Source organism: Eptesicus fuscus, chromosome 7 (genome assembly GCF_027574615.1).
Source record: "Eptesicus fuscus isolate TK198812 chromosome 7, DD_ASM_mEF_20220401, whole genome shotgun sequence".
Lineage (NCBI taxonomy): Eukaryota > Metazoa > Chordata > Mammalia > Chiroptera > Vespertilionidae > Eptesicus > Eptesicus fuscus.
Window position 1 is genome coordinate 62,951,837 of NC_072479.1, and position 21,232 is coordinate 62,973,068.

General features: G+C 41.6%; 1 protein-coding gene across 2 annotated transcripts in view; it reads right to left on the reverse strand.

Moving 5' to 3' along the window:
* ANO6 (anoctamin 6) overlaps positions 1–21,232 on the reverse strand; it is a 187,826-nt gene that overhangs the window by 24,601 nt on the left and 141,993 nt on the right. For both annotated transcript variants that reach the window (XM_028144209.2, XM_008140584.3), the window contains 5 exons: positions 19,449–19,554; positions 15,246–15,306; positions 6,995–7,137; positions 4,566–4,643; positions 84–309 (listed from right to left, as the gene is read on the reverse strand). In XM_028144209.2, coding sequence (XP_028000010.2) covers positions 84–309; positions 4,566–4,643; positions 6,995–7,137; positions 15,246–15,306; positions 19,449–19,554 — 614 coding nt within the window. The remainder of the gene's footprint in view (positions 1–83; positions 310–4,565; positions 4,644–6,994; positions 7,138–15,245; positions 15,307–19,448; positions 19,555–21,232) is intronic.

Here is a 21,232-nt window from a genome sequence, read left to right on the forward strand (position 1 = left end):
GAAATGCCAAAAAGATATGGTCTCCATCTCCACCAGGTTCTGAAAATGTCCTAGACACGACTGAAACTATGGTAGGAACTTACCAAAATTAGTAATCATGATTGCCACTTTTTCATAGATGATGTTGAGGATCATGATGATGACGAAGCTGATGAGGGAAGCGGTGATGGATGTGGCTGTCTGTGGGGTCAGATACTTCTGGATTGGGTCTGTTCCATTCAGGTTCTTGGGAAGTTTTGCAGAAAATACAATGAACACTGAGAGTCTGTAGACAATGATCCCAATGACTGAAGCGATGATCAATAGGATCTGAAAGCACAATGAACACAGCAGCGTGAGACTCCCCAGTCATATTTTACACTGAAAAATCGGCCTCAGGCCTTAAGTGGACAAGGTGCATGGGTGAAGTGATGTGAAGTCTCACAGAACTGCCACAAGAGAGGAAGAAATCAAGTGCGTTAAAGGTCAAAGAAAGGAAAAGGAATGAAGGAAGTCACAAGAGAGTGTGTCCACTAAAGTGAGACGTTAAAGTAGGAGCAGCTGTGTGCAGGGAGTGAGGGAGTATGGGAACTCTGTACTTTCTGAGCAATGTTTCTGTAAATGCAATGCTGCTCTAAAAAAAAAAGGTCTATTAAAAAGGAGAGAGTGCGTCTTCAGATGGAGTAAAAGTGGAATAACTGGGAACGCGTTCCGGTAGAAGGAAAAAGTCTTTGTGATAGCAGGACCAGAGAAAACATCCCTGTATACTTATGAAATCATTTAGGTTATGATTCAGTGGTTTTTTGCTCCATTAAGGGCATATGTGTCCTCCCAACAGAGAACATATCTCTGGTTCAGGGTCAGTCAGCAGGTGCCAGCTTTCGTCTTAGTTTAGTGCCAAGGGTGGGTCTGACCAGGACCAGAGCTCCTAAGCTGTGCAGATGCCCCAGGGTAACCTCTGGAAATGGCAGCAGGTCTCTACTTATCAAAGCTTCACACACTTTTCATGCTCACATCGTAAGACCTTAAACTGTCAGCTATTCATAACCTGCGTTTGCACAAGCTTCATTTCCCTAACCCACTGCATTTAGGACTGCACGCCCCATGTCAGCAGGAGTGTGTGAAGCAACAGATTGCACGTGGTTGCTAGGATTTCACTTCCTCACCAGGCAGGTTTTCTCTGCCACTGAACAGTCCACACCCGAGGTCCCGTTTTGAAACTGTTTGCCCTGCATCTTCCTCTTGGACAGCATGAACTCAAAGTGTGTGACTGCAGGTGAGGACGACCACGAGAGAGAACATCCACAAAGAGGGTGAGTCTTAGGACCAAGCAAATGGTGTCATGGTTACAGTAACAGAGGAAGGCGACTGCTCCCCTTGGAGAGCAGTCAAGGGAGCAATTGCAAGCACGGCCCTGGAGCCAGCCTCCTGCGTGGGAATCCGGCGCTGCCTTGTACAAATGACTGAACCTTTGGGGGCCTCAATCTCCTCACCCATATACGGGGGGATCATAATAGCAACTAACTTACAGACTTTTTGTGAGGACTCAGTGAGCTGCTGTCAGTAAAGACACATGAAAAATATGAAAATTACTATATAAATATTAGCTCTGATTATGGCAGCTAAAGTGTAAACAAGATGTTTTTCTTACCTTTTTAGGCCATCAGTTTGTAGAGAAGGATTATATTTCCTCCTCTGACCTCTCTCATTATCTCCTTTCCTTCACTGTTAAGGAATAACATTTAAAAAAATATATATGTGGTGCATATATGAAAATTTCCAAGGCTGAGAAATATGTATTAGAGAGGGTATATCAAATTCTTTCTCTCTCAGCACAACACATATAGTCCATATAATTTTTGAAGTTATTAAGGAATTATAATCGTTAAGATTCTTTCAGTGCTCACTATTCGCCTCAGCACACATATATCTTTAAGTCCTCACACAGCCCAGGGAGGGAGGCAGATCAGATCTCCTTCACAGAGGAGGAAAGGGAGCCACATAGAGACTAAGCAACTTGCCCCAAATGTAACAACTAGTAAGTGAAGTAACTGAGAAACGCAAGGACTCCAAAGACCACTAACCTCTACATGGCACTGCCTCCCGCGTGGTTTCTGAAGTGAATTCTAATTCATTCCAGAGCTTTTACAAACTTAATGTTTGCAAACTTCTTCAGGCACGTGACCGGTTCAATATTTCTCCACAGGAGGCAGAGAAGCTTTGCATTCGCCTTCCTCAAGCTTCTTACATATCTTTCCTCACTCTAACTTCAATGTACTTTTCTTACCATAACTGTGAATCTGCACTCATCACAGAAAATCTTGAAAGTACTCTGTAGTGAACAATAGTTGCCTTTGCTGCCCGGGGTCTGTTTCCAGTCTGTGAAAAGGACCCAGGTTTTGCTTTTGGGGGGAATTCTACTTTTAGTCCCATGGTTTGGGCTAGACTGCCCTTCCTCCCCGGGGGTTCTGATTAGATTGAGACAGGTAGGTATCTCATCCTATTGACCTCAGCAATGGACTCCGGGACTGGCAACCCAATAAGAGCCACTTGTGGGAGGAGATATGTACTCGTGCCCGTGGGGAAGAGAAGCTTCCGTTAGAGGACGCTGCTGAGAGAGGCCTTTCTCGGCTTCCACGTGATGTGAGCTCTGGAACGCTGCAGCCATTCTGCAACCATAAGGGAGAGTGCCCAGAACCACCAGGCGGGAGGCCACAGGACACAGAACAAAGATGGAACCAAACCCAGCCCTTGACATCATCGGGGCTGCAGTACCTCTCCTGGACCAGAGCCAGACCTCAGACTGAGATTGTCAGTTACAGGAACCGATACCCTCCAACCCCCACTTCGTAGCAGATTGATTTTTCTGTCACCCACAACTGAAAGATTCCTAACTATAAAAGTAAAGACTAAAACGTACACAGAAATAGGAGAAATGTATCTACTATCTATCTGTAGGCATAATTCCTTCAGAACTAGGTAGTTTGCATATTAAGTCATTTTAATAGTTATATCTTTTCCTTAAGCCTATCATAACCATGACATTTTTACATGTCATAAAATATTTTCATGGACATAGCTTTTCACAGTTGCACAATACCCCATGGTATAAAGAGTTAAAAGAATATTTTGGCTGAAATATACATATGTATATTAGAGGCCCGGTGCATGAATTCGTGCATGGGTAGGGTCTGGCCAGCCTGGCCAGGGGGAGGGGACATGGGTAGTTGGCTGGCCTGCCTGCTGGTCAAACTCCTGGTCGAGGGGACAATTTGCATATTAGCCTTTTATTATATAGGATATACACTGAATGGCCAGATTATTATGCATTCAGAGATCATAATAATCTGGCCACTCAGTGTATATAGCGACTAAATCTTTACTGACGTTTACGGTACTTATTCTGAAATGCTTCCTGATTAAAAGTTTCTAAAACCTGAACTAGTAGATTAAAGCATATGAATATTTTTGACTCTTGATACTGCCAAATGGCTTTCTAAGAAGGCCAGAGCAGCGTAAAATTCTAACGGCTTAGGTATGAGAGTGCTGATCACTGCATTTCATCCTCTCAAACACTGAGTCACCAATTGAGAGGTGAAAAATTACATCTCATTTTAATGCACTAATCTAATTACTACTGAGGTTTGGCATCTGCCATGACAGTTTTCTTTTGTGACTGTGTACTCATGTTCTCTGCCTCTAAGCTCCTGAGGTCTTGAGTATTAGCTTAGGAGTAATCTGGACTTTTTATGTATTAAAGTTATTAACCCTTTGCCCTATTTGTTAATAATTATTACTTCTGGTGTTTTGTTTAAGCTTAATATTCTTTTGATGTATGAAAACTGTTAAATATTTTCTTCCAAAAATTCTCCCATTGCTATTAAGTTTAGAAAATCTTTTTATATCTAGAGATCATATATTCATCAATATTTATTTCTAGTTATTTTTGGTGTTACTTACCTTTAATATTTCTGGAATTTATTATAGCATGTGGTTTATGATATGGTTTCTTTCTTCAACTTTTCTGCCAATAGCTAACAAGTGTATTTATTAAATAATCTTATGCCAGATTTAGAATATTTCCCTTCTCCTATATTACTAATATCAGAGCCCATTCTGGGCTTCATGTCCTATTCTCTAATCTGGCTACTCTTGAGACTACAAAATTCTCTGTATATTACAAATCATTATATTTCTAATATGATTTTATTAGTAATAAACTCAAAATTAATTTCATAAGTTCAAATATTTTAGAAATATTGTCTTTTGATTTAGAATCATTTGTTTGAGGCTTCTTTTACATTTTTCACTAGTTTTCATGCCTTTTCTTTGATAGCTCCTGTATCTTTTTGTTAAGACTATTCTTAGAGCTTTACACATTAATTTGTCATAACTGAATTTTATTTTAGTCGCTACTGATGAAAAATTTTAGAATTCTTAGTGCCTCCCATATGGCTTCTTCACCAGAAACTGGAAAATACTGGACCGCTGATCTGATTTAAACAAATAAGATTACATAGTTTCCAGCTCAGTGTTCAGCTTCCTCAACATTTAAAATTGGATATTAAATTTTGTGAAGAACTCACCCAGAATAAGACAGCACTTGCACAGAGGACAGCACGTAAGCATTTCCCCCAGGTAGTGAAGGGAACCCGCTCTTCTTCCTGATTAAAAAAAAATAAAATAAAAAATAGAAGTTTAGACAATCAAGGGATTATTCCAATGAAATGATTTTTCTCCTGATGGGTCACTATATCCTAGGCTGAATTTAATTTTTCTAAAAATTAGTTTTCAAACATAGCCTCTTTCCTCATAATTGCACCTTTTTTTGTTAACAATTTCAAACATATGTACAGCAAAACATATGCAGTGCTCATTTTAATAAAATTTTTAAAAATGCAAGTGTGAATAATAATTTATCTGCCATAACCTGAGCTCGGGAGTTGGGTACCTGACAATGCCAAGCTGTGAAGCTGCATTTCTGAGCGTGTCTTAGGTGTTAGAAGTGAAGCAATGGTAGAGAGCCCAGAGTCCGTGCAAGACAAAGCGCCTTACAGATGTTTGCAAATGCTAGGTATCCAGTATGTGTTTCTTGGTTGAGCTTTACACATTTACTTTGTCATAACTGAATTTTTAAAGTTTTCCCTTTATATGAATATATTTAAAATTTTAAGAGCAGAAATCAATACCTCTCAGGATTTACCTGGATAGTAAGAGAAGCTATAGTACAGCAATAGCTGCAAATAGTTTGGTGCTATTTACTCTGTGCCAGGTACTATTCTAAGGAGGTTCTAAACATTAAGTCGATTCAGCCTTACTACAATCATTTGAGGAAGCAGCTATATTTGTTTCCACTTTATAACTGAGGAAACAATGGCACAGAGAAGTTAAATAATTTGTCCAGAATCATTCAGCCACTAACTTGCTGTGTTTGGATTTTAACTTAGGCAACCTCAGCCTCAAGTCCTGACCACTGCACTATATGCCTCTCTAAACCAATGGAGCATGTAGTATTAGCATGAAAAGTAAAATGAGACATACAAAATAAAGGTTAAAATAAACTTTCATCTTTAATTTTTTTAACAATGGAAATTTAAGCCTATTAGTTGGTAATTTTAAAAGTAACATTGGCAGGTTTAAATTACCAAGTTGATTTTTCTTCAGTCTTTTCCTTATGTTGCCAATATAAGCTTTTGTTTTTCAGGACTCAACAAACATTATGAACATACAATTCTGTCTAAGTTTTGGCTCTCATTTCTGAATCTACGATCTTTCAAAAACACATGCTTTGGCTCTGTCTTCCATAGTCAACAGTGGGAGTTATTCATAATGGGGATTATTCGAAGCTTGTTACAGTTGCAAAGCCAAATGTCACCTTCTCTTGATAACTGGACCTCATTTTCCCCCACTTATGAAATGAGGAGTTGAACTGCTCCCTCTGGTCCCTTTTAGTGCTGACAGTCTGTAAATCTGTGACTCAACTTATAAAATCTAGAATCAGGACATTTCAGAAGCTCTTGGGAAAAGCATTTTTTTCTAAGAGTTATTCATTTTCAGAAGCCACTGTCCTTAAGCGGATTGCTGCAAGTACAATCAACTCTAAATTGTCTGTGTTGATGGAAAGAAGCAATAATTCAGACGATTAAAAAATCATCTTTTGCTGGCTTTGGAATATTTATACAGAAAGATATATAGGTTTTTTGTTTTGTTTTAAATTTTGTAGCAGCAGCAAATTTACCTTTCCAATGATATGAAATGCCTCCCACAGTGACTGAACATAGTCGGACCTCAACAAACGTTTTCCTTTTCCATCCTTCCCCCCAAATTAGGGAAAGAGCCACACTGTTTTGTGCACATCCCAACCAGAAGGGGGAGCAGTGACTGAGGCTTTAGTGCAAGACAAAGGGGCAGCTAAGCCTAGGATGAAAGGGGCTGAAATAATGAAGGAGGTGCATGTGAACAGTTGAGAATTAACTCTAAAAACCTATGCATCTTTCCATTTATGTCACAGAGTCTATTTTTTGTGTGTGCATTTTCTACTGGAATTGGAAAGAAAGGATGCAAACCAGGGCATCTTTTTCTTATACAGCAGGTTCTCAAATAATATCGTTTCATTCAACGTCATTTCATTAGAACACTGATGAGGGGATGTAGGAACCTACCTTTCGTTTATCTCAATTGGCCTAGAGTAAAATTGGTTTCATTATATATCATTTACTTAAAGGTTTGCAGAACTTATAATCACATCCAGTGAGGACTTACTGTACATTTATGTCAAAGTTGTTTTGGTATTTTTTTTTTTCCTTTTTACTGTTACTGTGAAAGAAGGGACTACATTTATCTCCCATGTCCACTGTTCTAAGCACAGCTTCTTCACTTTGGGTACACATCAGGATTCCTGGAGGAGCTTTAAAAAATCCCTGTGCCCAGAACACACCCAGGCCACCAAGTACCATCAGAGTAAGTAGTGATGGGACCAGGCATCAACCCTGCAATAAGTAGACTACCTCCTTACCTGAGTGATCTCATTTATCACCACGTGAGTACACCGGGCCTCATATTCTGGCCGGGGCTGTTCTTCCTGCTGTAACTCAACTGTGTCCCATTCGTACTCAAGCTCTGCCTGGCGCCGCTTCCAGAACTCCAAAAACAAGGTAACTAACAGAGAGAGAGAGAACAGGATCATGTGGGCTTTCAATGATGACTGATGTTTCATAAATCTATACTAAATAGTATTAATTACCCATAACACTTGTATACGGTCAATAGCATCTAATTTACAGGTGACATTAATATTTTAAAGAGCAGAAAACAAGTTAATGCTCTTGTGAAGAGCCTACAGCTTATGGGAAAGGTAACAATGTGATGGTCGGAAGGTATGTGAGTGCCTAGTGCTGAAGCATGGGCTACCGGCACTTTTCATCGCCACCTGAACAACACCAATAACCAGTACGGTTCAAAGCAGTTCACGGCCCATCCTCCAGGCTGCTCTTCCCCACGTCCCTCTCCCTCACGTCCTTCCTGTGCGCCTGAGTGGGGGGGATGCTTTAGTAATTCCCAAATCTCTCTTTACCACCACCCAAGCCACCCCAAAGTAACATAATATTCTTAAATATAGAAAACTGGTATTTTTCTCTATCTTGTGTAAAACATAAAGTAACTTTTAGAAATTCTTATTATTTTGTAAGATTTATAACTTAAAATACGAAATAAAGAGGACATTACACGTTAATTGAAAATGTGGTTTCAGGGTAAATCCTCTAGGCCCTCCTTCCAGGGGGCTACCTCTAAGCCCTTCCTGTGTAGAAATTCTGTGTTACCACTGTTCCATCCAGAAATACTGCTTGAGTTTCTACTATGTGCTGAGAAGAGAAAAAAGACACAATCTCTATGTCAAGGGGCTCCTAGGTGTACAGAGAGTACAGGGAAGTGCGAGTTACAGCAGACTCCTAAGAGGTACTTGACAAAGGCCAGCCCAGGTTGCTGGGCACACAGAGCCAGAACAAGTAACCAACATGGAGCCACGGCTCTCGCAGAGGAGGGGAGCCTACGTGAGTTTTGAGGTGACTTCGGCTGATCAGGTTAAGGCCATTTCCCCGCAGGGAGCTGCACACACAAAGGCAAGGGGATGGAGAGAGCCAGGTACCTTCCAGAAGCTGGGTGATGAACAGAGCGGGGCAGCCAGGTGGACAGAGTGCAGGACCTTGTGTTGCTCTGCAAAATGGGGAGACGGAACCTACCCCACAGGCTACTGCGAACTTATTGAAACAATAGCTGTCAAGGCCCTCCAAGCCCTCTGAGGTCATTGTTATTGTTGATCCCCATTTTAGACACCAAGAAACGGAGGCACAGGCAGGTTCAACTACTCGCCTGAGGTTAGTATTGAGTCAGGAATCAATCCCAGGCATTCTTGGCTCCGGAGCCCCAGCTCTGCCCCTAACTCTCCTGCTCTCCAATCCCCTTCCTTTGGCCAGTGGATTACAAGGTAAACGACAACGCTTTGCTTAGGTGTCATCGCCGCTTGCTTTTCCAGTTTCTGATTCTGGCACTCCGCCGGGCACACTGCTAGCAACTGTCCTGTCCCCACTCAGGGCCTCTGTGGGAACACGAGCCCTCGGCGGCGCCTGCTGTGGTTGCCGGAATATTTGCAAGGGAATATAGGTGGAGGGCCAGCTTCCTGCGGCGGGTGCTATTGTTAATGGAAGCACAGAGCTCAGTTAGTAGGGGAGGTCACTTCTTGCCGCCAACTTGGTTTGGAGCCAGTTTTCCTTATAAAGCTTTGAAACCTGAGGCAGGAGTTATGTAAGGCCTCCTCGCCTCTTTAAATAGGAATGATGCCTCCCCTTCCCCTGCCACCAAGTTGTAGTTTACCTTGTAATCCACTGGCCCCAACAGGGAGCACAGGGAATGGCCCAATAGTCCCCAAATTCCATCTCCTTGCACAACAGCTACCACGGATGAGTTAACATTGGAGGACGAAATCCACAGAGCCCTTGGGTATTATTTCCTGACCCTCTCAGTTCCTCAAATGCCCCAAATCCTGTGAGGGAATAACTTGTGAGAGAAACTGAGCTGGTCCACCTGTCAGACCCCTGAGAGCAGGACTGATGTGGCTGCTCCTGCTCTCAGGAAGGTCCTCTCCGTGGGCCTGGGCCTCTCTCCTGAGCTTGTGCTGACTCCACAGAGAAACTGCCCAGCCATGTGTGTCCTTGTCCCCAACCAGGAGGAAATGAGGCATCGGTGGGATGAAAGTCTTCAGGGCACTAGGTATCTCTGTGGATCAAGCTGTCGTGGCTGGTCCCGCCTCCCACCTGATGCATGCTGGCTGCATGTGGCAGATACTCCCCAAGAGACCCCTAGTGGGCAAACGAGTCACCCATGAGCCAACTCTCCTGGGCTTCATCTGAAGCAGCACAGTATATCCACTTACTAAAGTCCCCTGGGCTCACGTCTCCTAGAGAAACACCCAATGCACCCCATCAAGTAGAAGAGCTTAAAGTTTAAGTTTACTTGAGAATTCTGCTAGTATTGCATGAACTCTCCACCCCCGAAGTTCTTTCAACTGTGTCTTCCTTCTAAACAGTTAAATCCGTCCAGTGGTAGTGTCCATTCTCTCAAAAACGGCACAGTTTATTCCCTATGCTGACCTCAACTTTTGTGCTTCAAAACGGGCAGCACTCACGATCCTGACCTGTGTTTGCTTCTACATTTACTGCTGATCATGCCCACTAGAATGCCACCTTCAGGGCAGGAATCTTGTTTCTTCACTCGGAAGTACTAGCACACAGCAGGGCACTGAATGAATATCAGCTGAATGAATGAGCTGTCGGAAGCCAATCCAGAGCCTGGAGAACCCCCACCATCTGGGATCCCCGGTGGATGGAACCATCTACTCCAGCTGCTCCCCTCTGTGCATGACCACCCGCTCACTATCATTCTCTGCTACAGCGGACCACATGGGCTCCCAGTTTCCCTACGCCCGGCAACAGGTCTGCATAAGCCGAGATGGAGAACAAGCCATGGAGAATGTGCCAGTTTACTGGGGAGGTCCTGGTGGCCCTAGCCCCTTGACCGCTGGGAGGATGTCAGGGTAGACGGACTGAGGGAATCGTCATGAGTTCTGTCCTACCTCACAACTCACTGGAAGCACAAGATCACAACAGCGGAAACTCTGGCCCTTCCAACCTGAGGAAAGAAACTACGGGTGGGAAGACGGTGTCTGCCCATCATGGCCTCCTTAGGAGCCCAGCTTGCTGGGAGAGCCCTCTCGGGAGCCAGGCTAGATACCTTCCTTGTGTTACTGTAGTTCCTCTAAATTTTGCAATTTTAATCTGTTAGATGTTTTTGAAATCCTTTTTCAAAAATGCATAAAAATCTCCAATTTCCTTCTCTGCAAAGTAAAGACAGTTACTTTTCATTTAAAAAACAAAGCAGCTTATTTTCATGAATTTATATCTTTAGTCATCTCTCTTTTTAAAGAAAACTGACTGAAAACATGAAAGGCCTGCTCACGGTGACGCCCAGAGGCAGGCATAAATGAAATGAAGCTATCTTATCTCATCGGGCTGGTAGCATCAGGCTGCAAGTCTGGCTTTCTTCCTCCCGTTATGTGTGTCAGGTGAGGCGGAACCAAAGTCACGGAACGAAGGTTTTCTAACCCATTCCTATATAATTCCAAGCCCCAGACAGAACAGTGCTATTCTTTCAATCAAGTAAATATTTAGGCATCTTTCTAAAAGCTTCCTACAACTTTATTACTATACGCTGCATTTTGTCACCGATCGAAAGGCTGATGACAGCCAAATTATTTGTAGAGCTCTTATTCTGTGCTTGTCACTTTCTGTCTCGGGGGAGTTGAGTAATTTGGTTAATCTTCCTGCGTGTCACTTTCCTCATCTTTAAAATGGGAGTAGAATAGCCATCCATTTGCTCACTAGCTAGCAACAGTATCAACAGGAGATGATTTACGAAAAGAAGACGTATTTTTCTCACAAAAAGCAGTATCAGCAATTCTGATCAGCACTATGAAGGAAGAAGAGTGGGTACTATTCCTTGTCCTCCCTGAACTTGAACATAAGGGGTAAAAAGGCTGCTGTTCACCAAAGGCTGACCCCAAGGAGCAGTTCTGCCTAGGAAGTGATAGGACTGCCAAGCAAGCAAGAAATGACCTGGCGAAAAAGAATGAGTTGTTAGCAAATCCTGAACCTCAGAGGCAGAAACCTGGAGAGTCGCCGGAATGGGTGGGAGTTTCTTAGTTCTTCATTTCACACAGCGGAGGATTTGCAGGGTCCCTGGAAGACATGGCAACCTGGTATAGCCGCCCAACATTCTGGAGCACTCCTGGCCATGTCCCTGCTGAGTCACACTGCTGCACATCCCTGATGGAGAACACCAGGACCTGGGGTGACCCTGCATGATGTCACACAGGAGTTTCCTGTTCTCTTTCTTTTGCGCTCTCCCTGCAATAAAACACCTGGCAGAACTCCAGTGGGAGGCACTGTACTTATTTCTCTGGCAAACCACATACCATGAAGCTCTGGTTGATTAAAGAGACACAGTTATAACAAGAGAAGAGGGATGGCTGCCTAGGACCTTGGGAGTCAAGAACAGCTTGTCCTTTTTAAAAAAACACACACTTTTATTGACTTCAGAGAAAAAAGGAAGAAGGAGAGAGAGAGAGAAACATCAATGATGAGAATCATTGATCGGCTGCCTTCTGCATGCCTTCTATTGAGCCCGCAACCAGGGCTTGTGCCCTTGACCAGATTCGAACCTGGGACCCTTCAGTCCACAGGCGGATGCTCTATCCACTGAGCCAAACTGCTAAGGCAAGAACAGCTTGTCCTTTTAATCATGATATTCTTACATTTAGAGAAAGTATAATCAGATGAAGAAGATGCCCATAAAGGGAATAGGTGTTCGGGTCACTAAGGCATTGGTGGCATTATGTCCAGCTATATCTAAGGACAAGAGGCACACTCTGGGTAGATGGGAGTGTTCTGGTTGCTGTGTTTGCTGCTCAAGGGAATATAGTCAATAATATTATAATAACTATGTATGGTGTCAGATGGCCACTAGATTTATTGGGGTGATCACTGCATAATTTAAATAAATGTATATGTTGTATACCTGAAACTAATATAATACTGTATATCAACTGTAATTAAAATTTTTTTTAATTAAAAAAATTAAGTTTAACAATTTTTTTTTGCTGCCCAAGGGCTGGAATATTTTGACAGGCCTTGAAAGTATTCAGATCTCTTTACTCACAAAGGTAGATGAGTTAGAAGAGCTTGCTTAGCCTTTATTCCAACTTCCTAACGGAAAGACTGCAAGTGAGAACTGCATTTCTCACGGACTCTCCTGTGACTGGAGTTCCAGATGCAACTTGTAAACTGCCCATCACCTGCATCTGTGAGTCACTTGAATCAGAAGCAGAGCTGAACAGAGCAAAGGTGGCTGTGCAAGCTGCTATTTCGCTGATGTGGACCAGCAGGATTAGCACAGGTCTGGAGCTCCCATTTCCTGAGCCCCCGAAAAGCCTCCAGCTAGCTAGAGTAATGTCTTCTTGATTCCCTGGACCCTTATAAGCCAGGTGGCCAGTGTTTCTCTGGAAATCACTAGGCCTAGACTAGAACTCAAAGGTGAAAATGAAAAATTGCAGTCTTGCAGCCAAGAGCCTGGAGCCAGGGAAGATCTGATAGAGGCAGGTAAGAAGCAACAAGGAATGGGGTGGTGGGGCGTGATATGCAAAGAACCTTTACTTCAATCATGGGTTCGTGTGCAGGACTCTAGGAATATGAATGGCTGGCTAGAAGGGTAAAAATAAGTATATGATTTGTACTGTATTTCTTATGAAAGCTTTTCTTTTTCTTTTTTTAATAAGCTTTTTAAAAATATATTTTATTGATTTTTTACAGAGAGGAAGGGAGAGAGAGAGAGTTAGAAACATCGATGAGAGAAAAATATCAGTCAGCTGCCTCCTGCACACCCCCTACTGGGGATGTGCCAGTAACCAAGGTACACGCCCTTGACCGGAATCGAACCTGGGACCCTTCAGTCTGCAGGCTGATGCTCTATCCACTGAGGCAAACCCGTTAGGGCTGTACTGTATTTCTTATAAAAGCTTTTCTATTCTCAACTTGTATAACTCCTAGGGAACAGAACAACACTAAGTGCCCCATATATCTGGGCACAAAGGAGATGCTGCAGGAATGTGAGGATGGTGATATGAAAAAGTCACAGGATCCTCCTGCCTCTTCAGCTCTACAATTTCAGGCTTTCTGTAATGAGGCTCACAGCAGCAGTCCTCATAAGGCAGAGGTAACAAGAAAAGCAATATAAGGCATTTAAAATAAAGACTTCATCATACATGTCCTTAACGATACACATATGGTGCTGCAAGCAGGCCTGAGATGTCTTCTGCATCCTAAAATCGGGTGACATAAAATCAGTAGCTCACTATGCTTCAGTCAGTTCGGTAAACCTGGTGTAGTTAATGATCATGGAAACCAAGGCTAGCTAGGAAGTATGAGGGTTGTCTGGCAGTGCAAAAACTAATATACAGGGTGGGGCAAAAGTAGGTTTACATTTTTTTTCAAATGGAAAAGAACACAACAATGAATAATAATACAAGAATAAACTCGGTGTTTCACGTACTTACCGCTGTAAACCTACTTTTGCCCCACCCTGTTGTGTATTTTTTTTGCGTTATTTAAGATGTATTTTTAACTTAGGCCCATCATCACCCATTAGATGGGTCAGAATTTTATCTGTTGTGCATCAGTGCTGAGACTAAGGCACAGGCATGAGTTAAAAGTGCCCACCACCCATGCGTGTGGCACCGGTGCTCTTACTGGGGGAAAATGCGGATGTATGTAACAGTGGAGGAGTACCGAGGATCTTAACACATGGATCTGATCTTTATTCTTCCATGTGTCATGTATTAACCAGTATTTGGTTTTCAGCCAAAACATGCGAAGTGTCTGAATGGCAATGTAACTTTGTAGGTAAGCTTGGCCACCTGATAGTCTAGTGAATCCAGGAGTGGCAACTAGTATCTCTAAAAAGTGTCCAAACCATGTCTGTTCTGAGACCCATTTGGTGACCTTCACAGGCGCAGTCACCACGAAAGAGAAATACTGCCCAGGACGCCTGTGGAGAACTGTGCCTGTGATTCCCGTGTGCTGATGTGTTGTCTTAAGAATAAGAGACTTGGTTCTGTTTCTTCCCCCACCGACCTATAAGCTGAACCCTCTTTTCCTCTTACGCAATGAAGTTGGAAATGTGTTTATCTTTGAAAGTGAAAATGCTTTCTTCTAAGGTAGAACATTTACATCAATTAAACATGTAAAAGTCTGTATTTAAAGAAAATAATCGCCTCATTAATGATGCTATTCAAAGTAAATTATATAAATATAATGTTAAAGCTTCTATATACGATTATGTTGTTTAGGATTATACTTGTTCGATTTATTAAATGGGATGTGAAAGCATGATGAGAGTAGCACATGCTTATTAAATGCTCACTTACAGAGAAGTGTATAAAGAAGAAAGCTTACCTGTAACCACTGTGTTGGCACTTCCCCAGAACCCCAGCCCCAGGCAAGTCAGGGTGGTGGACAGCTGTGGGACCGTGAACATGATGGCTCCCAGTGAACCAAGCCTCCCTCCATCCAAGCCCTTGGGGAGTCCTCCCACCACCTCACATTGTTGCTGGCGTGGCCATGACTTACTTCGGCTGATGGGACATTTGCAAACTTGATGCAACCAGAGGCTTAAAATATATATGCATTAAGGCTTGTCTTCTCTTGCCTCTTTTTGGAACCCTACAACTACCACGTGAAGACCCTGGGCACGCCCAGTGGAGGATGAGGGACAGCATGGAGCAAGATGAGCTGGCCCAGCTGAGCCCCACGAACCACTGCCAGACTAGCCCAGGGGAGCTGCCAGCTCGGTCAGCTGAGCCAGCCCATAGCTGAGGAACCCCCTAGCTGACCCAGAGAATGAGGAGAATTATAAAAGTGTGTGTTAAGCTACTACATTTTGAGGCAGTCCCTTATGCAGTAACTGATACAATGGCCTTTAAAAGTTCTAGATGGAGTTGTAGGGGAGCTGAAGCTTGGGCCATCCAAGGTCCTAAAAGTGGGTTACTTTGATAGCCTGTACAAAACTGCATAATGCTATTAAGTTGGGGCATTTGTGTGATCTTAGGTGTTTTTTTTTAAGAGGCAAAGTAAACTGAAAAAACAAAAAAGAAAACTTACCCCAGACCCCCATAAATACTGCAAAGACTAGGGTTCCAAAACTGTCAAAGATGCACAATTTCTGGAAAATACAATAATGACATATAAATTAATCCTGTTCTCCACTTACTAGAATTCATCAAATATTCAATGCTTTGTGTGTGTATACAGTCCGAATTTCTTTTTAAAGCTGACACCTTGTTTAACAATCACGATATGTACTAAATTCTTATAGATGGGGTTTCTCACTCATTTGGAAGCAAACAGCCTTTGCTGTGTTTACAAGTGTATTTTGCAATGGAATCTTTCCATCTCATGATCAAGAAATAGGAAAGCTGCTAAGACTCCACTCTGTTTAAAGCCTCTCTCAGACTTCTGAATAATGGCCTCATCTACGAGCTGTCATAAAAAGAATTTGAGGAAGTAGTATGGTCCTAAGAATACAATGAACTCCATGCAACTTTTAGATGACGATTTGCATCTTATCATCATCCTGCCCTGCTCAGAGGATAGGTTCCTGAATTTCTGCGTGTCTGGATAAGAGAAGTACAAAGCTGGGCTATTCTGAGATGGCTCTCCCCCAGAAGAGCTCAGCTTCCTCACACCCAAGGAAGGCCTTTCTACCACCACTGACAGAGGCTTCCAGCAGAATAAGGGTGCACAGGGGCTTCTGCTGACATTGCAAAGGGTACAGTGCCCATTACAAAGGGAATAAATGACACTCCTGCACAAAGAAGGCTCTATTCACAAGTTCTGCCACGCTTCATCTTTTTGCTACTATATAAATAGCCTATCTCCCTCTATAAATTCCTGGAAAATCCTTCCGTTAGTTACTCATTTCTCATGAGTGAGCTTTTTTTTTTTTTACAGCTCCTAAAAATATCTGTAAGGTTAATGGAAATAGTGGCAAACATATATAATATCAACTTCAGGGTAGATAAAAATAAAAGTAAAGACAACAGGACAGAAAAAGAAGCTCTAGGTTAAAAAGAAAACAAAACAAATTTAAAAAGCCAGATTTTCAAATGCTGAAGAACATTCCAAGCTGCTTCTGAGGAAAACACATCTTTGTTTTAGGTAACTGGTTGGGTTGCCCTTTCTATTGATGTAAAGTAGGTCAACTTTCATCAATGTTGAAACATTAGTTATATTATTTTCATAAAAGATTATCCACCTAACCCTCTACTCAGACATTCATTTTCCCAAAGCAGATGCCCTTCAGTCATCCATGCACACACCCTGATCAGAAAGCACAATCCCAAGTTGCTGCCATCTATTCCTCTCAAACACTCCCCCTCAGGGGAGGCAATGAACACGTGAGAGAAGGCCCTGGGAACAAAGCTCTCCACCTTTTCCTCTCGCCCTGGGGTTCCATGCACCACACATTTCAAACATTTTAGCTTTGACTCTTATGGAACCATCTTCTCCAAGTTGTCTCTGAATGCTATGCCTTATCTCTTACTGAAAATTATAAGAAAAGTGCCATGAAAAATCATTCTGTGAGTTATCACACTATTACCGACAATTCTGCCCAATGTTAACTCTTCTCTTTCAGGAATCAGTGCAAGCCTCTTTCTATCTGATACCTCCCTGCTCACCCTGACCCCTCTGCTCCATCCACACTATAAAGAAGAAAATCCTGTGAATTCTTTGCCCTACTATGCTGAAAAACCCAATGGAAGCACATCTACCAGTGCGAGAGAGAAAAAAAAAGAGGAGCAGCAAGAAAAAGCAGGTTTATCGCCGATGCCAAGATCGCACCAGTTGTCTGGTTCAAGACAAGGGATGCACCTTGCATGCCTATGACCGGTAGTTAGGTGGCTTGGATCAAGTTACCATTTTTGCCACATGAGTAAAAGTCAAGGACCCAAGAGAGAAAAGGAGATGGCTGGCCTCTCTGCTCTAGGTGGCCCATAGTGACATGGGAGCAGGAAGTAGGAAAGAAGGTAAGCAAGGGCCTTTCCTGGTTAGAAGCCTGGCTTAGCGTGCTTGGCAGGATGGCGCAGGGGAAAGCCAGCTGTGTGAAGGGCAGCCCCACGTCAGCACACGGCTGCAGTCACATGGAGCAGGAAAGAAGAGAGCTACGCATGCAGGCATGCCGATTTTAAGAGAGGAACCAATCAGAACCTAGGAAAATGACCCTTTGTTATGCTTTCTTCCTGCAAAAGAACAAAATCAACATTTTATAGCTTAATGTATTTCTAAGAACAAAAATATTATAATTTACCATGTTTCGCTTTTATCTTGCCAGCCAAAAGCTAAGGACTTGACTCAATGCTCAATCACAAAAAACAATATTAATCCTGATTATTTTTATAACTGTTTCATTTCCCTGATCCTGACTTTATATGCATATTTATATGTGTAGTCTGTTAACCCTTTTAGCATACATGTCAATTAGTGGATACTCCATCTCTTTCCAAAAGAAAAGTAGAAATAAATATATGTCAATGTATAAAGAAATAATTGAATAGAGGCCCTGGCCTGGTAGCTCAGATGATAGAGCATTGTCCTGATACAACATGGTTGTGGGTTCAATCCCAGGTCAGGGCACATACAAAAAGCAACCAATGAATGCATAAGTAAGTGGAGCAACAAAGAGATGTTTCTCTTTCCCCCCTCTTCCTCTCTCTCTCTAAAATCATGCAATAAAAAATTATTAAAAAAAGAAATAATTGAATTAACCAACAAAAGGAAAAGCATAAAATTTTTTTTAAACTTACTTTTCATCCCATCTTTTATATATTTCCTTCCCTTTGTAAATCACTCTGACAAGGCTCAAGGGATCGTTCAGGAAACTGCAGTAGAATGACTCATTTTTTTTCCAAAACAAGGAAAAAATATGTGCACAGGGATATAGTTGCAAGTCATGTGTTTAACACGGGTCAAAAGAAATGAGAAAAGAAATGGGGGTGGAGTGTGTGAAAGAGAATTCCTTAAAGAAAGTGGAATTTACAGTTGCAATTTGCCTCTGGTATTACTGTTGGCATCTGCCTTAAATCCAGTGCCTGGGGTCACACACTAACTCCTGACCTTTGTGAGTTAACGTCACTGGCAGGCAGCTTCACTTTTACCAGCTTCAAATCTTTTACTTTGTGTCATCTATGGAAGATATCTGTGGGCTAGCATTTGTGTTGATTTGCAGGGTGGGCAATGAAATCTATTCTAATTCATAAATTAAGCATAAAAACCCATGCGCTGACGATACCCTGCAATCATCTTAATTACGTGGTGGAACAATTTTTCAAATACAGAGCTCAACTTGAGAGTGAAGTGCCTGGTACTACTGTCAGCTGGGGAGGAACACACGGATGGCAAGAAAGGCAGACTCACTGTCAGTTCCTGGCTTTGTTAGTTAACGGGTGGGTGACCTTGAGCAAACTATTTAATCTCTCAGATCCTCAGTGTTTTAATCTGTAAAGCAGAGATAATACCTGTCCTGCCTATCTCATAGGGTTGTTGTGTGTGCCAAAAGTGATAAGTACAAGACTTTGCAAAGTATAAAATATAAAGTGGCATCGCTTCAGTGGTAATATGTCAACGTTGTCAGGAAAACTCTCCAACGCAAGCGGACCTGCTTTCTCCCTATGGGGGCGGGGGGGGGGGGTGCCATTTAATAAGCTCCCTCCAGGATCACTGTTGCCCTAAACCTCCTGGAGTTGAGGAGTCTTACAGCTCAAGATCAACTGCAGTTAGCCAGGGCACCAGATGTGTTTTATGGGAATGTTTTGAGACAAAGTGAGTATCTGCTGTCATTTGTATACAAAACCTTTTTCATGCATATTTACAGATACAGTTGAAATATGACCATCAAAGTCTTTAAAAATCCAAACAATGTTTCCATTCACTTGAATTCAGGAAAATACTTATAACAGTAACCGTAATGGAAAGTATTCATGAAATAAGCCGAGTCTGAGATTTCTGCTTTGATTACCTGAAATATCAAATAGTTTCAACCCCACAGTTCCTCCCGGATCCTCCAGGAGATTATAGATAAGGCTTTTAATCTCAACTCATTATTTGTAAAAGAAGAATAAATTTATTATTTGCAAAAGAGGAATAAACACATGTGTTTTATATCTACCTTTCAGAATAAAGGGTTAATTCAAAATTACCTTTCTGAATTCCTCCGAGGAAAAAAATATAATTGCTATGTTTTGCTAAAATTATTAGAGGAAAAATTATCTTTCATTACTTGGGAATGTCTGGAGTAACAAAAATTACCTGTGAGGACTCGCAAGTAATATTGAGCTTCCAGAATGGACAAAGCTTATCACACTGAGGACACATTACGATGGTGCCACCAATATTAGGATCACAAACTTCTTTGCTAGAGAAAAGAGAAAATTTTAATTTAAAAAATTTAATGAATAGGACTGCCTTTCCAGTAGAATGATAAAATCCAACATCTATTCATATAAGAAAATATAAGACAAAATTAAATTCTTATAAAACTAGGAATGGAAATGGACTCCATTAACCTAATTGATAAAGGCTTGCTACCTAAAGCCTATACAAACATTATGTTTAATGATAAAATGCTGAAAGTATTTCCTTTAGATCTGAAACAAGGCGATGGGTCCTTCCATCACCACTTACTTCTTCTCAGTGGAGGTCACTGACAGCATGGTAAGTAAAAAAAGAATAATAGAAGAACTGGTAAGGAAGAAAAAAAAACTGCTATTGCTAATAGATTACATGATTGTCAATATAAATAACTTAATAGAACCCCAGATAAACTATGAGAATAAGTGAGTTTAATAAATTTGTGGGACACAAAATAATACACAAAATATACCCAGGGTCGCAAATGGAATTGTGTCCCTACAGACCTGTAACAATTAGAAATTAATTTTTTAAAATAGCATCTTTCAACAGCTTAAAAAATATAAAGAGCCAAAGAATAAATCTAACTCAAGATGTATAAGATTTATATGGAGAAAATTATAAAACTGTCCTGAAAGAGATACATATAGTGAATCCTATATATAAGTGGCTATATGATGATGTTCATAATTTGGAAGAATCAATATTTAAATATGTCATTTCTCCCCCATATGAGCTATATATTCAATTAAAAGACCAAAAGGCTTAGAAAATTTAAGACACACTAAAAAACAACAACAAGATGCTGTTGGCCTAGGTTAAGAAAAACTGACCTAGAAAACAAAAGAAAGAGTTCAGGAGACAAGAGACATCTGCATATACAAAAACTGACTAGCTAGCCCATCAAATCACTAAGGTGAGAACTGACATTTCATAAATGGGGTTGCTGCAATGAAATATCCATATGGGAAAACATGAAATTCAACTCCCAAACTTATCACATACAAATCAATTCCAGGTGGAAAATGAGAATGCAACAGCACCAACTTACTATAAAAAAAAGAAAAAGAGAATATTCAGATAATTTTAGGGATAAGGACAGATTCCATAAATAAGAAACCAAAAGGCGTAAATCATAAAGAAAAATACTGATAAATTCAAAATCTTTCAAAAGGAAGAACTTCACCAAAATACACCATAAAGGGAGAGAGAGAAAAAAAGAATTAGCTACAAACTGGTAGAAGTTTTGTAACACATAAAAATGACAAAGGATTGCCCGGCTGGTGTGGCTCAGTGGGTGAGTGTCGACCTGTGAACCAGAGGTCACCGTTGGATTCCCAGTCAGGGCACATGCTCGGGTTGTGGGCTCCATCCCCAGTGTGGGGCGTGCAGGAGGCAGACAATCAATGATTCTATCTCTCATCATTGATATTCTCTCTCTCTCTCTCTCTCTCTCTCTCTCTCTCTCTCTCTCTCCCTCCCTCCCTCCCTCCCTCCCTCCCTCTCTCTCTCTCTCTCTCTCTCTCTCTCTCTCTCTCCCTCTCTCTCTCTCTCTCTCTCTCTCTCTCTCTCCCTATCACTTCCTCTCTGAAATCAATAAAAATATATTAAAAAAAATGACAAAGGATGATTCACCAGAGTATTTAAAGAACTCCTACAAATTAATAAGAAAAAAATAACAA